The following is a 17,873-nucleotide window of genomic DNA, read 5'->3' on the forward strand; positions in this document are numbered from 1 at the left end:
CCATGATTCCAGGTCATCTTTGTCATTCACAAAAAGGTTTGCATAAAACATCCTCACAGGTTCCTCATAAACAGGGTTACCAATAGTGTTAAACAGAGAGGAAATATGTTAAAAATCAAATATAGAGGTCACATCATAGTGCAGATTTTTCATGAAGCCTTTTTGGGGGTTTGCTCCATGGGCCTTTTTCCTGCCTTTTTCTGACTAATGGGAGGATTTTCTGAGGATTCACTACTCTCATTGTTCGTTTTGAGAAAATCTGAGTGATGACTCCAAATCTACAGGTTCTTCAGGATTGAGGGGTTTCTGAAACCTTCGGCTTCGTCTGGTTGCACTGGAGGAAGAGGGATTTCTTTTGGTCATGGTGAGAAGGTTTGTTTGATAAGAATGAAGAGAGTAATAGAGATGGGAGGGATTTTATCGAGGCTTTTGGAGTAATAAAGGGTCGCCTTGGTTAAAGGAAAAGGCGAGTTCAGAAGGAAGTGATGCTTCTAAAGTGACTGATCGACGGCACTGATGAAGAAACAATTATTACACCTATACAAAAATTAATTAAGCCACACATACTTAAGGAAATAAAATATTTTAGAATACGGTAAAAAGATTTGATTTACAAATTTGGCAAAATGACAATCTTTTTTCAGAGAAAATAAAATCTTTCTTCCAAAAGTGGTTTTGTAAAAATATCGGCAAGTTGAGAATCAGTACTAACAAATTCTAATACAATATCACCTTTAGCGACATGAACACGGATAAAATGATGCTTAATTGCTACATGCTTTGCTCTAGAATGATGCACATAATTTTTTGATAAGAAAATAGCACTGGTATTATCACAAAATATAGGAGTAGAGGTAAGAGATAAATCATAGTTGAGAAGTTGATGCATAATCCATAGAACTTGTGTACAACAGCTTTCGACAACTAAATATTTCGCTTCAGTCGTTGATAGGGCAACACAATTTTGTTTCTTCCTATGCCAAGACACTAATGCATTTCCCAAGAGTGGACACGTGCCACTAGTGCTTTTCCTATCAGTTTTGTCACCTGCAAAATCTGCATTTGAGAAACCTTTTAAAGCAAAATTGTTAGAACGATCATACCATAATCCTAGATCAGATGTGCCAATTAGATATCTAATAATACGTTTAACAACAGTGAGATGAGATTCCTTAGGAGCCGACTGAAATCTTGCACACTTGCATACACTGAACATAATATCTGGTCAACTAGCCGTAAGATACAATAGGGATCCAATCATCCCTCTATACATGGTTTCATCAACCCTTTTTACATTTTTGTCTTCATCGAGCACTGTTAATGGACTCATTGGAGTCTGATTGACTTTGCATTTTCCATGCCAAACTCTTTATGAGCTCCTTAGTATACTTGGTTTGGATAACAAAATTTCCTTTAGGAGACTGTTTGATCTGAAATCCGAGAAAGAATGTCAATTCTCCCATCATGCTCATTTTGAATTCTCCTTTCATGGAAAGAGCAAAATCTTCACATAAAGCAGAGTTAGGACTAGCAAAAATAATGTCATCAACATAAATTTGAGTAATCAGATTACCTGAACTAGAATGCTTAATAAAAAGGGTTGTATCGATATTACCTCTTTTGAACCCTTGATTTAAAAGAAAAGAGCTTAACCTTTCGTATCAGGCACGCAGAGCTTGTTTGAGACCATACAACGGTTTAGTCAGCTTGTATACATGATCAGGAAAGGTAACGTTTGCAAATCCTGGTGGTTGCTTTACATATACTTCTTCAGAGATGTAGCCATTTAGGAACGCACTTTTAACATCCATTTGAAACAACTTGAAACCTTTATGAGCAACAAAAGCAAGTAATATACGAATGGATTCAAGTCTTGCTACAGGAGCAAAGGTTTTGTCATAGTCGATTCCTTCTTGCTGAGAGTATCCTTGAGCAACCAATCTTGCTTTATTTCGAACCACTTGACCTAATTCATTCAATTTGTTTCTGAATACCCATTTAATTCCAATAATTAAGGAGTTGGAAGGTCTTGGAACCAGTTCCCATACTTTGTTTATTTCAAATTAATCTAGTTCCTCTTTCATAGCACTTATCCAGTGAGTATCTTTCAGAGATTCATCCACTTTCTTTGGCTCAAGTTGAGAAATGAGAGTCACATGAGATTTGTTTTCCTGAGATCTTCTTGTAGTGATTCCTTCCTGTGGATCTCCTATAATAAACTTGTGAGGATATCCAGGTTCGCTTTTCCATTCATTTGGGGTGTTTGAGGGAGGATCTCTTTCTACATTAGTCGACTGGTCTATTTGAGGTGATTCGTGAATTTCTACAGACTCTTCAGCTGGTTGAGTTTGCTGATCAGCTGATTCACTTTGATGATCCTTTCTTGTGATGACAGATTTAGGGACAAAAGGAATTTCCTCATCTTCAGGAAGTTTTTCATTCCTTGGACGAGGGTTAGTATCAACAAAAACAACATGAATTGATTCTTCAATGCAAAGAGTTATTTTATTGTAAACTCTATATGCTCTACTTGAAGGAGAGTAACCAAGAAATATACCTTCATCACTTTTAGGATCGAACTTACCCAAATTATCCTTTCCATTGTTTTGAATGAAGCATTTGCATCCAACAGGGTGAAAATAGCTAATATTGGGTTTCTTACCATTCCATAGTTCATAAGGAGTCTTTTTGAGAATAGGTCGAATCAGACACCTGTTGATAACAGTGACAAGTTGTGCTTACCGCTTCTGCCCAGAAATGGTGAGGCAGAGAATTTTCCACAATCATGGTCCTTGCCATGTCCTGTAGGGCTCTATTTTTACGCTCTACTACTCCATTTTGTTGCGGAGATCTTGGTGAAGAGAAGTTATGAGAGATTCCTTGATCGTTGCAAAAGTTTTCAAAAGCTCCGCTTTCAAATTCTCCTCCATGATCACTTCTGATAGAAGATATGTAGTAACCCTTTTCTCGTTGAACCTTCTTACAGAAAACTTCAAAATTCTTTAGAGCATCATCTTTATGACCCAAAAACATAACCCAGGTAAATCTAGAGAAATCATCCACAATAACAAAAGCATATTTTCTACCACCTATACTAGCAGTTCTAGTTGGACCAAATAAATCCATATGCAATAGTTGGAGAGGTTTTGAGGTGGAAACAAAATTTTTGATTTCGAAAGATGAGAAAGTTTGTTTTCCTAGTTGACATGCATCCACAAATATGATCCTTTGAAAAATCTAGTTTAGGAAGTCCAATAACGAGATCATGTTTAGAAAGCTTTTGAATAGTATGCATGCTGGCATGTCCAAGTTTTCTATGCCAGACCCAGGAATCATCAATTATAGAATCAAGACAATTTTGATCCCCAAGATTATCTAGGTTGCTAATAGTATAGACATTTCTATCTCTGTTACCTGAAAGAATGACTTTAAATGATTCATCTTCTATAAACCAACCATGTTTCTTAAAACAAACCTCGTAGTCATTGTTACATAGTTGAATAATACAGAGAAGATTGTAGCCAAGTTCATCAACCAGGTAGACTTCATCTACATCACATGTTGAGCTTAGAGGAACTTTTCCGACACCAATTACATTTCCCTTGGATTTGTCTCCAAATGTGAATGTTCCTCCGTCTAGTTTAGTGACTGTCTTGAACAATTGTTTGTCACTAGTCATGTCTAGAACACGCGCTGTCGAGATACCATTTTCCTTTTCGATTCTTCTTGCGGTGTTCCTGTAAAACAAAATTACTTATTTTTAGGTACCCAAGCTTGCTTGGGTCCTGAAAGGTTAGAATGCTGAGTGTTAGTTTGATTTGAAGATTGTGGTCGCAGACCCATCTTCTGTTATCCTTAAACCTACAACGATTTGAGGTGTGTCCCTTTTTACCACAATAAAAACAAGATAGACTATTTGAATTTTCAGAATGTTTTTCTGCCTTGATTTTGTTCCTGCATTGGTTAGTATTATGCCCATTTTTACCACAAAAGGAACACCCATGAGATTTCTTCTGTTTGTGACGAACAGTCTGATTTGATTTGACTGGACTGAACTATGACTAGTGGATTTTTGCAATTCATTTAATTGAAGTTGAAGTTCATTAACTTCTTCCTGTAGCATATCACGTTCAATTTCACAAACTTCTAGCTTCAAGGCCCATTCTTTCTTTTCTCTTTGAATCTTTCCAAGTTTATTTAGAACTCTTTCAATATCTACAAGAGCAATATCTACGAATTCTTGGAGTTCATAACAATTAGAGCAATTTAGGGGACGTACCTCACTAGTTCCCTCGTTTGCCATGAGACCAAGTTGATCTGAGTCTTCTTCATTTGTTCCTCTGTTTCCTGATAACCCACGCTCTCCTGATTCTTCATTGCTATCATCTTCTATGGCCATGAAGCACATATTTGAAATTTCTTCATGATCAGACTCTTCTTCATCACTCCAGGCTCCAAAAGACTTCTTCCTTTGAAGATTCCTACTCAGCTTCTTCTTTAGTTCTTGACAGTCAGCTTGAATGTGTCCATGTTTACCAAATTCGTAGCATCTTCCATCATTTTCATTGTTTATCCTTCCCTTTCTGAAGTTTGGTTTACCTCTTCTGCTATTTCTGTTTTTCTTCATCATGCTAGTTACAACTTGAGAAAGCATGGCTATATTTTCATCCTGTTCTCCTCCTTCATTTTCCTCTTCATCTTCTGGTTCATCCACAGTTGCTTTGAAGGCGACTGTTTTCTTCTTTTCTTGTTGAATATGTCAATCCAAGTAAGTTTTCTCAAACGCTATTAGATCACCTCTATGTTCATCATAGGACATTTTATGAAGATCCTGACATTCGAGTGCGATGACCTTTGGCTACCAAATCATAGGTAGACTTCTGAGAATTTTTCTGTCTTGTTCTCTGCTTTTTATTGTTCTACCAAAGGATTTTAGATCTCCAAGAATTTTGCTGAACATGGAGAAAATTTCTTCAGCAGATTCTCCGTCCTTTATTTGAAATAGCTCATACTCACGAACCAATAGATTTATCCTCGTTTCTTTTACCTTATTGGTTCCTTCATATGTGACTTCCAATTTGTCCCACATCTCCTTAGTAGTTTCACAACTTGAGATCTTTTCATATTCTTCGCCACTGATACCATTGTACATCAAATTTTTTGCTTTGGCATTCACATTTATGACAACAGCTTGCTCATCAGTGTAGTCATCTAAGTCAAGTGGATACTATTACTTGACCATTTTCATCTTTCTTTGGGGGAATTGGAAGATTTTCCTTTTTGATCACTTGCCAGACTTTGATGTCATAAGGCATGGTGTATGTTTCCATACGCACTTTCCAATGAGAGAAGTGTTATCCACTGAAGTATGGTGGTTGAACTTGAGAGGTTCCCTCTTGAAATAGTGCACCAACGACGGTCTTTGATCCCATGATCTTTTCCTCACTAGCTGTTAAGCAAAGTTTGTGAGCCTTGCTCTAATACCAATTGAAAGTACAAGACATGGGGGGGGGGGGGTGAAATGTGGTCTATTAAAAATTAGTCGACTAACGATGATTTTAGTTGACTAGATCGAGAGCAGAATGTAAAATAACAGTAAATAGAAAGAGAATGACACACAACAATGTTATACTGGTTCGGTACCGGTGTGGTACTTACATCCAGTTTTTCTTGGGTCACAAGGGTTCCCTTTAGATCTTGAGAATATTACAACAAGGATGGTTTTGATTCGTTCACCACTAACTAAGTACATCAACGGTGAATCTATAATAATGATACAACTCTCTTTTGTGTTCTAACTCTTCCTATCTTTTGAGACACTGATAAACTCAAGATTACAGTGTTTAAGCTAAGAAGTAGAGAGACTTAGAAAACAATGTTTGTAGTTGCGCAATCTTAGCAGCCTTCTTATAGGAGAGGAAAAGAGCCATTGAGTCTTGACCAGAAAAAGAGGCACGAGATCTTTAAAAGGATTTGACTCAAGGGGTGCCTCTTCGAATCCTGCTTTTGGGAAGGGCCGGATTCGATCGTGACTTTCCTTGTCACAACTTTCATTTACGAGACAATCAAGCCTTTGACTGAGCTTTAATTAAGGATACTGAATATTTGCTGGTAATAACTCCTTGATTGGTAATCGATTTCCTTGATTGAGGTCGAGTAGATCTGTAGGCTTTTGATTCCTTCTTCAGGTCCATTGATATAGCAATCACAACTTTAGATAGCTTCTCATTGATTTTCTTTCCTTTGATGATTCCTGCGAAATAGGGTAATTGAACATTTTCATCATTGAAACCTTGGAATTTAACTTAACACCTGGAAGATTTTGAAGTCATGAAAGTAGTTGGGCAGGGTGCATTTGGGAAAGTGTATCAGGTGAATAGGAAGGGAACATCAGAAATTGATGCAATTAAGATCATGAGGAATGATAAGATTATGGAGAAGAACTATGCTGAATATATGAAAGATGAGAGAGATATCTTGACAAAGATTGATCACCCATTTGTTTTCCAGCTCAGATACTCATTCCAGGTAATATCTATACTTTCTCATTTAATAGTTGTTCAATCACTGAACAACCATATAGAAATATTTGTATTGAACTTTTGCTTGCAAAAGGATAATTCTCAGCATTCTTTAGTGCTTGTATGAACTGAATTTCAATCATATTATGTAGCTCTTTTAGATAATGAGTTGCTAAATTTTTCATGTGTTTGACCTATAGACAAAATATAGACTTTACCTTGGGTTTGACTTCATCAATGGTGGGCAACTCTTTTTTCAGCTTTACCATCAAGGCCTTTTCAGGTAGATTTGTTGTGGACCTGTACCCATTTTCTATACTTTGTCGGTCATGGAGATATTTGTTTAAGTCCTTTTGTCTTTCTCAGAGCGGATCTGGCACGAATATATGCAGCAGAAATTATACCAGTTGTGCCTCACCTCCCTGCAAATGTCATAAATGCACAGGGATCCCAAATCGAAAAATTTTTACCGGATGTGGATGGTCATATATATTGACAACTCCTTTCGTTTCTCTCTCACATTGCCATTGCCTTACTTTCTTGGCATATAATACTACTATCTTCAACTTGCTATCCTTGTTCTTATACTTATTGTCGCGCCCCGTTTTTCTCGCGAAATCGGGTTTCGATATTTTCTGGGATAACTCCTTTCCGTGAGGGTAGGGAATTGGATTTGAAAGAGTCGCCACCTAACGGATTAAGATGCGTTAGGGCACCTAGAGCAATTAACTCATATAACCAGTTTACATCACCAGAGATCGGGTAAAGGCTCGAAATTACCTTGAGGGGAAGGTATTAGGTACCCCTTGATGTCCACAATGGTGGGTCCCGACCGAACTTAAATTAAGAGAATTAGTCTTCAAAGGGAAGAAAGCAATTTGGACAGATACAATACACAACTTATTTTTACACAGGAGTATAGGGGGTGGTCCTAAGTTTTTTAGCCTATAGGATCATTCCAAGCAATGCTTTGCAACTCCCTCAAGTCGGGGTTTTACTCATAGCATTAGCGCATGGGCTATCATTTCCTTTACTATCCAATTACTATCTTCAAGTTCTTACTTAAGCGCTCTAATAGCTTCTAACTCGCGCCTTGTGCGTGTACTACCCATCCCTTACCTATGGTCCTGGAGGTATTAGGACCTCTATTCAAGGTGGTTCTAGACTGACCTATGTTGCTTAAAATGAAAAAAGCTAGGCGACAAACAAAATTCAGATAGGACTTCATGTAAAGAACAAATAGGGGGCTCACATTGACCTCCACAAGTAGACAACAAATGCACGCAATTCAATCAGCAGATTTCGTTAATTTAGGATCCTATAGGTAGGATATCTAGATAAGCAGAATAGAATATAAAGAAACAGTTTATTAAGGCGAGCATCGGGACCTATTGGTTTGCCTACTGATTTTATGAAGCTTTGAATCTGGGCGTTTTCAGGCAGTAAGATATCAGAGTTTTTAAACCTAGAATCAATAGCGAGTCCTGTGGACACATTGCCTAAGTGATTTATAAGAGCTCTTGAATTCAGAATAGATTAACAGGATCCTATAGGCATGATTTCTACGAGTTTGTTAATGACAGACCTATAGGCATGATTTCGAAGTGTAACACTGATTTTAACTCATAAAGACAGTTTCATTTCTTTTAAATCCTATAGGCATGCTTTCTAATTGCTGAATATATTTAAACCCCTATAGGCATGATATCTATTATTTTTAAAAATCCTGTAAGCATGATTTCTAGGTTTTGAAACTGATCCCTTTTATTCTTATAGGCATGGTATCTAAGTTGAAACTGATTTTATCTCCTATAGGCATGATTTCTAAGTTGAAATTAATTTTTTATTTCCTATATGCATGATATCTATTAATCGTACGTGGGCAGAATTTTAAGCAACTTGCCAGGAAAGTTATTATTCAAACAGATAGAATCCTATAGACATGGTCACTAATGCATGTATGTTATAAAATGTGCACGGATCCTATTGACAGGATTTCTAATGCAGGGGGTCTATAAATAGGATTTCTAGTATGCGAGTAAAATACAGAACAAAACAATTGGAAAATCCTATAGGCAAGATCCCTAAACAAGTAATAGCATTCAATCAACATAATAAACCTATAGGCAGGATTTCTACCCAAGTTTAAAGATATAAGAAATCCCCCCCCCCCTCCCGATTTTACTAATAAGCCTCAAATCTATTTATTACAGAGATTATTACAGCCCAGAATGAATAAATTACATAACAGTATCCATTACACTATAGGGAGCCTTAGCAGGCCCAAAAACCTGGGAACCAGGCCTTCAAACATAGCAACTTTGAAGCATAAAGGAGGATCCATCCATGGCACATAGGATTAGGTTCCTAGTGTGTCAAAGTTTCCAAGGGCCTCAGGGACCCCGGGCAATGCTCACACCAGGACCACACTTAAAGAAACAGTTCATAAAAGATTGGAAGACCAGCCCCACTGTGTCAGAGTTCGGAGGAGTCTCAAGGACCCTAGGCAGTGCTCACATTGGGGGTGGTAGGAACCTAAATAACTAAGAGTAGAAGTTTGAAAACCAGTACATAGAGGGTAAGGGGGGACATGCTTAGAAACCAGTACATACAGAATAGCAACAGAACTGCACCAAGGAACAAACAAAATTCATGTTCAGCATATAGTTCGAACAAGTTTGCAGTTTTGATTAGGCTAGATGTTAATATTAAACAACCATGGATTAAGAACATAAACAATTAGTAAACAAACATGACACATGAATTAGCCACACATTGATCACATGTTTCTAGCAAAGTTCATAACAGGAACTGAATTAGGAAGAGTTTTATAGTATTGAAGATAGCTTAGCTTAACAGCATCATTAAGTGGAATCAGGCAGTCACATAGCAAACAGAATCATGCTGCAATTTGAAATAGACTAATTGAATAAAGCATATAGAACAGAATGAGATACTAGGAGTTAAGGGACACCAGTTGAGAAGAAAGCAAACAGGAATGCAATAGCAATTTGAATCCAGAGAATCTAGCCTTGGCTTTCAGCCGGCCAAACAGTGCAGAATCAGAACGATAGAAAGAGAGAGCTTAAGTTTTTGAGAACAGAGAGTTTGAAAGTTATAAGGTTGTTCAGTGAAGAAGTTGTAAAGCGTGTAAGTGTCTTCGCGTGTAAAATCAGGACAAGGGAAAGGCTTTTATAGCATGCAATAGAGTAAAACAAATATGGTATAAAAATCAATTACACACAAATAAGGTATAAAAATTAATTAATCAATCAATTAAGGTCAGTCATGAATCAATTAATAGGATAGAATAAGTAATTACCACTTAATTTAAGGAAGATCTCACACGGAATCAATTAGTAACTAAGAATGAGGTTAAATAAAGTAATAACTAATTCCAAAATCAATTAGGAGTCAGTAACACAAAATCAGCCAGTAGTATGGGTACACAAATAAGGTAAGAACAAGTAAGAACTTAATAAGGAAATACGGGTACTAAATTCAAACCCTAATTTAGGCAAGTAAATCAATTAACACTTTAATTGACAGAGCTAAGGTAAACGGGCAAGAAAAGTAGAATAAATGGCCAAATAATCGAAACCCTAGGAACTACAAAGGCAGATATATGGAGCTTAATTAAATTAAGTAAAAAATCATTCAAAAAAGTAAATAAAAATTAGAGATGAAACCACTTAAATATTTAAAACATTTTTTTTATAGAAATGCATTAGAACCAAAACCCTAGCTTTTAGGGTAAATGAAATCGGTCAACAATAATAGTAAAAGCAGAAAATTTTAAGGGAAAAATACCAAACAAAAACAAAATCGCTCCAGATCTAAAGAGATCTAAACGGACTCAACCAGAAATAGCTAGGTTCATGAAAATAGACTGAAGCGAATCAAATCTGGTTTGAACCAGAGATTTGGAACCATAAAAATACCAAAACATTCGTGCTTATAGATTTCGGAGTGAACATAGACGGAATAGTCGAGAAAAGAGAGACTTTGAACCAGATTTTGTTCGAGTCTTTGAGATTCATATCAAGCAACATGAAAATCATAAGACCAGTAGAGAGATGAGGCCGGATAAGGCATGAAACCGAAGGAAGACCCCATGAATCAAGGGAGATTTGTTGCGACGGGATAGGGTTAGAAGGGGGTGAGAGAGAGAAGGGATCTAGAGGCGGCGGGTTGGGGGGAAATGAGGGTAGGGTCTAGGATTAGTATAATTAAAAAAGGATGGTCGATCCTGGACCGTTGATCTTCTGAGATCAACGGCCAGGATTAATTTTAGGCTGGGGCGGGTTATTGGAAAGGTAGGGTGAATCGCGCAGCGGACTCGACCTTAGGAATAATGGGCGCTAATACTTTTACCCAATAGTGGTATCGGGGTCAATATCCACAGGGAGCTAGAAAGGGAGTTGGATATTTGCTTAGCCTAGAAATGCGTGTTTGCTTCTAATTGATCTTCTATCATTTTTGGGTTTTTATGATTATCAACTACAATTTAACAACTACTAATTATAACTAATTTATGCTAAGATATTAATTCTAGGTTGTATGCAAGATAGAGAAAGACACTAGGGTCGTGGCATTTACCTAGGTGGTCAACTAACGGGTAGAGATTCCTAATACAAGAATGATGATTATAGGGCTTATGCTATAACCGTTGCACGATTGCACTCACTCTCACACCTCTCGGTAGAAAGAGTGATTTTGCCCAATTGACTCTCTCGAGACCAATTGGGTAGGCCAACAAGCCCAAGCAACTTAGGGTTCAAGTTGGGTAATTACTCTCTCGAGGTTTAACCCGTTAATTGGGACTACCATTCTCATGGGTCCATCCCTGGAGTCATAGACACTCTTTCTCTAGAAGAGTCAAGACCCACTAAGCTAGACTTAGTGTTTGCAACCACCAAATCCTAGTTAAATCATAAAATTAACCCAAATAGCAAACACCCAACATCATTCAAGCATTAAACAATCACACCCATTAATCACCCACACTAGGGTTGAGCCACAACCCTAGCTAATGGGTTTAGCTAGACATAATAGCAACAGAAATTGAAGAAGTAGTAGATAAAATCAACATATTAATTAACTAGGATGTTAATCTACAAGAATCCACGATAAACCAAGATGAAAATGCCCAAAATAGGCTAAAACTTGAGTCTCACGAGTGCTGCTGCTATCTGATATCTAAAACTTAACCTAGAAATAATAAAATATTCTATTTATACTAGGCTAGAAAAACTGAACAAAAATTCCCCTGCGGGGCTGGCGCGGACCGCGCAGAAATGCAGTGCGGCCGCGTAGGGGTCTTGGCCTTCGATCACTCACTTCTGAAGCTGGGGACGCGGACCGCACAAAGAGGTAGCGCGGCCGCGCAGGCTAATGGGCGCGGACCGCACAACAATGAAGCGCGACCGCATGGACACCAGCGCTGACCGCGTAGAAAGGAGCGGGGACCGCGCATGGAAACCCTTGAAATGTATACTCTCTGAATCTCTTAGCGCGGCCGCGCAGCAAATCAGTGCGGTCCGCGCTAGGTCCTTTTGTCCCCCCTTCAATGATTTTTGACACTTGAGCAGGTTTCACTCCGTTTCGAGCCGATTTTTGACTTTTGTCATCTTGTCGCTCAAACCTGCAATCAAGCGCACTTTGTAAGCATTCAGGGTCTATTTTATGACAATTCATACATAAAGCATAGGCAAGTATGGGCATAAAACGTATTAAAATCACAGTTATCAACTCCCCCAAACTTAAACCTTTGCTTGTCCTCAAGCAAATAAGATAAGACCCAACCCTCAAAAGGAAACATCTAAGTAATTCCAGCTTATGCTAAGGACGCCTCATCACGCATCAATTGGGACTAACAATTGCCCTCAATACGAATGTATCATTAACACATTTTTAAACTTTTAAGAACTATGGATCAAATGTGACACAAGAGCATCAAGGGTTGACTCATTTCATCAAGGCGCTTTTCTCAAATACCTTGGTCATTGTGGAGCCCAAACTCACACATCCTCAACTCTCCCTAAGCGAACCTCACCTTTTAGAGTAATGACAGACAACCCGAGGTTGATGGATTTTTCACTCATTTCTCTCACAAAGAAGGTCATAAGTCCATCTTTAGGTACCATATGCTTGCCCCATATGTAAGTATTCACTAATGTAAGCTTCCCTCAACTCAAGATCATATAGGGATTTTGAGGAGTCATTGTGAAGGCTTTTGGATAAAGGTAGGACATGTTTTTGTTCATTTAGGTTCAATCTTCCCTTTAGCACTTCTTTTGATTCATTTTGGCATACTTTTTGACTCATTTGAGTATTTCACTTCTTTCAAGGGGTTAGAGAGACACATTGTCACTCTTTCTTTTGCAATTCAAGCCTTTCTCCTTTTTCTACTTTTACACAACCTTTTTCACTTTGTTTTCTTTGAATCCCCTTTTTCGGTTCTTATTCACTTTTGTATTTCTTTTTGTCTTTTTCTCTTTTTCATTGCCTCCCTTTTCTTTTGCTTTTGTGCCTCTTTACCACATTGATGCCTTTCTTGTCTCAACCCCCCAAACTTAGATTGCTCAAGGGAAGATTTGGGTGCCAAGAGAGGGTCTCATTGAGAATGGGTATAGGCTTGTAGCTTTGGTTCATGAAAGAAGAAGGTTTAAGGCTCAAAAGGGTTGAACTAGGGATCATTTCATTGGTAGGTCATGGAAATTGTTCAAATTTGGAAGTTTGGATCAAGGAGGGCCTATATTCACTTCTCAAGTCAAGTTTCACCTATGATTTCGCCTCAACAAACATTCAGGGCAAGTTCTAGACCATCGGCTTGGAGCTTAGACTCACAATTCGAATTCTCACCACACACACTCAGGGATTGCTAAAGACATCGAGTTGAGAGCCCACAATGACCTTAGTTCCAATTCAAGCGCGCAATGGCCCCACACGACCATATGATGATTGTTTAGTCAACACAAGAGTCTCAAGGCCACAATTTTCACCATCCTAAACACAACATTATGTCTTTGACTATGGGATCAAAGGCAAATATGTTAGGCCCAAGTGAAGCTTGCCTGAGGTCCTCTTAACTACAAAATATTGAAAATCAAAAGAAGAAAAATCGAAAACGGACTCAAACCCTTAAGAAGGTTGTCATGCCATCTATCATTGGGAAGAGCCACCCGGTTCGCACAACACACTACCCTTGGAAAGAACCGTGGCATTAAGAAAACCAAGGGCTTATTGAAAACACTAAAACCGAAACAAAAGGCTACGAGCCTCACTACTAGGCTGAAAACGAAAAATTTGAACGAAAATAGAAAAACCAAATGAATATGTACAATGGAGAGTAGAATATACAACGGGATGAATATATACATAAGAGTCTAAAAGTAGCCAAAGTTAAAAGTTATATACAGGCCAACTATTTAAAAATCCAAGACAATCCAAAACATAGACTAGAAATGAAATAAATATATACAGTCATCCAGTGTATCAGAATCAAAATGGTAGGGCGCACCCCCACGAATAAAAGCTGGCATTGTCCCCAATGCCAACTACCAAAATAAGCTCAAAAATAGAGTAAAAGGATATAGAAAGGCCCCTCAAGCCTAGTCCACATGCGTGGGGTCTCCTGTCGTCCCTGGATCCTCTGTAGTAGCCGGGACCTCAGACTGGTCTCCGACCTGCTGCTGCTGGGACATGAGCTGGATCAAGGACAGGCTGAACCACCGGTGGAACACTGGATGTACCCTCATGAACCTGGGCCACCTCTATCACAACTCCCTCAGTGCTAGGGAGTTTCCTCTTCTTCCTCGGCCTGGGAGTCTCGTCTTGCTGTGGCTGAACTACTGTTGGATCTACAGTTGGCTCCCCGATGAGTAAGTCAAGTGGCATCTGATCCGCCAAAAGCTTATCCACATCCTCCCTCAACTTCATCACTGACTCCTTGGAAGCCTTCTGCTTCCTCAATCCTGTGCTCCCTAGCTAGTTTGCCCAATGTTGTGCCGTGTGCCCCAACTGCCTTAGCCAAGGCATTCTGTGTCTCCATCATCTTTTCCTGGTTGGCCAGGATCTTCTTTAGTGTCTCCTCAATAGAAGGAGGGATCTCAACTGTGGAAGGGGCTGACTGTGCCTGAACTACAGTGGCCAAGTTTGACAACTTGGATGTCGCAGCTGACATCCAGTTGTTCAATCTGGCTAGAGATTGAGCAAGCTGGTGGGCAGTGAACCGGTGAGTCTTCGATGAAGGGACATCCGGGTCTGCTGCAGTAGATAACCCAGCAATAGTAGAAGGGCCCTGGGGCAATGTCTCACTGGTAGCAGGGATGGTGGAAGGCTCAGTGGACTGCTCAATAACCGCTGGCTCCTCAGACTGGCCAGGTGCGGTGGAAGTGGATGCTTGAGGCTTTTTGGACCTCTTTGGGTTGTCGGGACCTAACTAACTGTACCATGAGTAGGGGGCCACTGGATCTACCTGGACATCAAACCTCTTCTTCTTCACCTTCAATTCTCTAAAGTACAGGTAAAGAGTGTTCGGGAAGGGGTAGTTTGTGTTGGTCTCCTGCCCGACCGTAGAAATCACCCTTGACATGATGTTGCCCACATTCAGAGGAAAACCAGCCATAATAGAAGCCACTAACACTGCACGGGGAATAGGAACTGTCTGATCATGAGTGGAGGGGTCAAGCCTACTACACACGAAGGTCAACCAACCCTTTGCTTCAAAACTGAACGTGTTTCTCAGAATCTTCTCCCCTGCTCTCAACCAAAGTGGGACAGTGCCCGGGGCTGCCAAGTGCTGGGCCAACTATGGGCGAACCTCTTCTTTCATTGCCAGCTTTTCTAAGTATTGGGTTTCGTCCTCTTCGTTGAACCCCAAAAACTCATTCAGAGACTTCCCATCAAACATCACCACTTTGTCCCTCACTTGTGTCGCCTTTGAGTCTTTCACTACATGATAAACATTGCAGTAAAATTCTTTCACCATATGTTCATTTGCGACTATGCAACGTTCCTTGAAGAACCCCCAACCCTCTCTAGTGCTTGCACATGTGGGTTTAGAGGAAGAAGATCAGAGTCAATAAATTGCCTCTCCGGAATCAATTTTCTTTTGGGCCACCACTCTCGAAATCTGTGGAAGGCTATTTCACTTACAAATCTATCAGCCCATGCTTCCGGTTTTCTTGTTCTATCAACACCACCAACTTGGGGCTCGCCCCCCTCACCATATCCTACACTCTCCCCAGACAATGAAGTTGTGGGGCAGGTGGAGTATTATGCCTCACTTCTATCTTCGGACTCATCAGACGAATCCAAAACTACATTCACCAATCTTTTGAGGTTTTTATCAGCTGGTCCCTTGGAGGTAGGTGAAGTTGAAGGAGAGTCATGCAATTGGAGCGAGAGAGACATGTGAGTCGGAGAAGATTCAGAAGTAATACTCCGGGATGGTTCATACTCACTCCCCGAAGAGTGGGAGGCAGCTCTATCAGCTTCCCGTATTATCTTGCGGGTCTTTTTTATATTCTCCCGAGTCTGGGGAGTGAGTTTAACAACCCGCTTTCCTTTTCCACCTCGGGAGGAACCACCCCTCCCGGGTTGTTGTTCTTTTCCTCCTTGTTGCTTAACCATGATCTGCAAAGAAAAGTCTAACATTGTTAGTTGAAGCATATGCAGTGAATTGGATGGTACAGTTGTAAGCATGGTTTAGAAACAGGGTTGCAGAATAGAAGGGGCGCGGACCGCGCAAAAGTGCCACGCGGACGCGCTGGGTAGCGCGGACCGCGTAAACTAGAGCGCGGACCGCGCTTAAGATGTTCCAGAGGCCCCTCTCTGAATCTCACCAATGCGGTCCGCACTGTTTTGGACCGCGGCCGCGCTAGGCTGGCGCGGACCGCGCAGAAAGGACGCGCGGCCGCGTAGGGCAGACAATGAACTGAGCATGGGGATTTTCATTTAAGTCTAATTTTTTTTTTGCTCAAATTATGGGTCCTAATTGTCCCTACTCAGTTACTAATCAAGAATTCATGCCCATTGTTTCACATAAACACACAAAATCTACCCTAACAAGAAAAACTAAGAGAGAAAGAAGAAAATAAGAAGTTATACTAATAGAAAGCAAATAAAAATAAAAAGATTAAACTATGAATGAGATTAGTGAGGAATGTTACCAGGGGTTGTGAAAGTTTCAACTACTTGAAGCAAGTTCTTTTGATGCACAGTGAAAATTTAGAGCTCAGGTAGAAAATTGGCGAAAAGGTTAAAATGAAGCCTAGGTCTCTATTTATAGAAAACACTGTGGGACCCATTACTTACCCACCAGCGCGGCCGTGGAGAAATGGCCGCGGACCGCGCTGGATTTCCAGCTTCCTTAATTGCCTGAACAACCCACGCGGACCGCACTGTTTTGGTGCGCGACCGCGTGGGAAACTTCAGAGAGTATGTAATTTGGGCTTCTCCCGCGTAGACCGCACAAAAATGTCGCGCGGACCGCGCAGCAAACTTCAGAGACTCAGCTCCCATTTCACCAGCCTACGCGGACCGCACTGTTTTGGTGCGCGGCCGCGTAGGCAAACTTCAGAGACCTTAAAATTTTTGCTACTTTTGCCCTGCACTGGTCCAACATCAACCCTGCAACATCTCACAAATCATGAGTTGAAAAATCCTAATCTACAACGGAAAAATAAAAAGAAAGAAAAAGACATGGGTTGCCTCCCAAGAAGCGCCTGATTTAACGTCGCGACACGACGCATTTTACCACAATATCACTTCAAATGAAGGAGTGCCACCACGTGGCTGTCATCAATCTTCCCCAAGTAATGCTTCACACGATGCCCATTGACTCGGAAAGCTTCACCATTTTTGTTCTTGAGATCAATAGCACCAAATGGGGTCACCCCAACAACTTCAAATGGACCACTCCACCTAGACTTGAGCTTTCCCGGGAATAACCTCAACCGGGAGTTGAAAAGAAGAACCATGTCACCCACCTTGAATTCTTTACCCTGAGCATACTTGTCATGGAGGTACTTCATCTTGTCCTTGTACAAAGACGAGCTGGAGTAAGCATGAAATCTAAACTCATCAAGCTCATTCAATTGCTCCACTCGGAGATTTGCTGCAACATCCCATTCCAAGTTCAACTTCCTCAATGCCCACATAGCCTTGTGCTCAAGTTCCACTGGAAGATGGCAAGCTTTACCAAACACCAACCGATACAGAGACATACCAATTGGAGTCTTGTAAGCCTTCCGATAAGCCCAAAGAGCATCATCCAATTTCTTCGACAAATCGGTCCTATTAGCATTCACCGTTTTGGACAGAATACTCTTTATCTCCCGATTTGAG

General features: G+C 40.1%; 1 protein-coding gene across 1 annotated transcript in view; it reads left to right on the forward strand.

The window, feature by feature from the left end:
* Positions 6,331–17,873, forward strand: part of LOC109224145 (serine/threonine-protein kinase AtPK2/AtPK19-like) — a 17,575-nt gene continuing 6,032 nt past the window's right edge. The window contains exons 1-3 of the mRNA XM_019388733.1: positions 6,331–6,528; positions 6,722–6,804; positions 6,888–7,003. Coding sequence (XP_019244278.1) covers positions 6,331–6,528; positions 6,722–6,804; positions 6,888–7,003 — 397 coding nt within the window. The remainder of the gene's footprint in view (positions 6,529–6,721; positions 6,805–6,887; positions 7,004–17,873) is intronic.

The sequence above is a fragment of the Nicotiana attenuata genome, chromosome 3 (assembly GCF_001879085.1).
Source record: "Nicotiana attenuata strain UT chromosome 3, NIATTr2, whole genome shotgun sequence".
NCBI classification, from domain to species: domain Eukaryota; kingdom Viridiplantae; phylum Streptophyta; class Magnoliopsida; order Solanales; family Solanaceae; genus Nicotiana; species Nicotiana attenuata.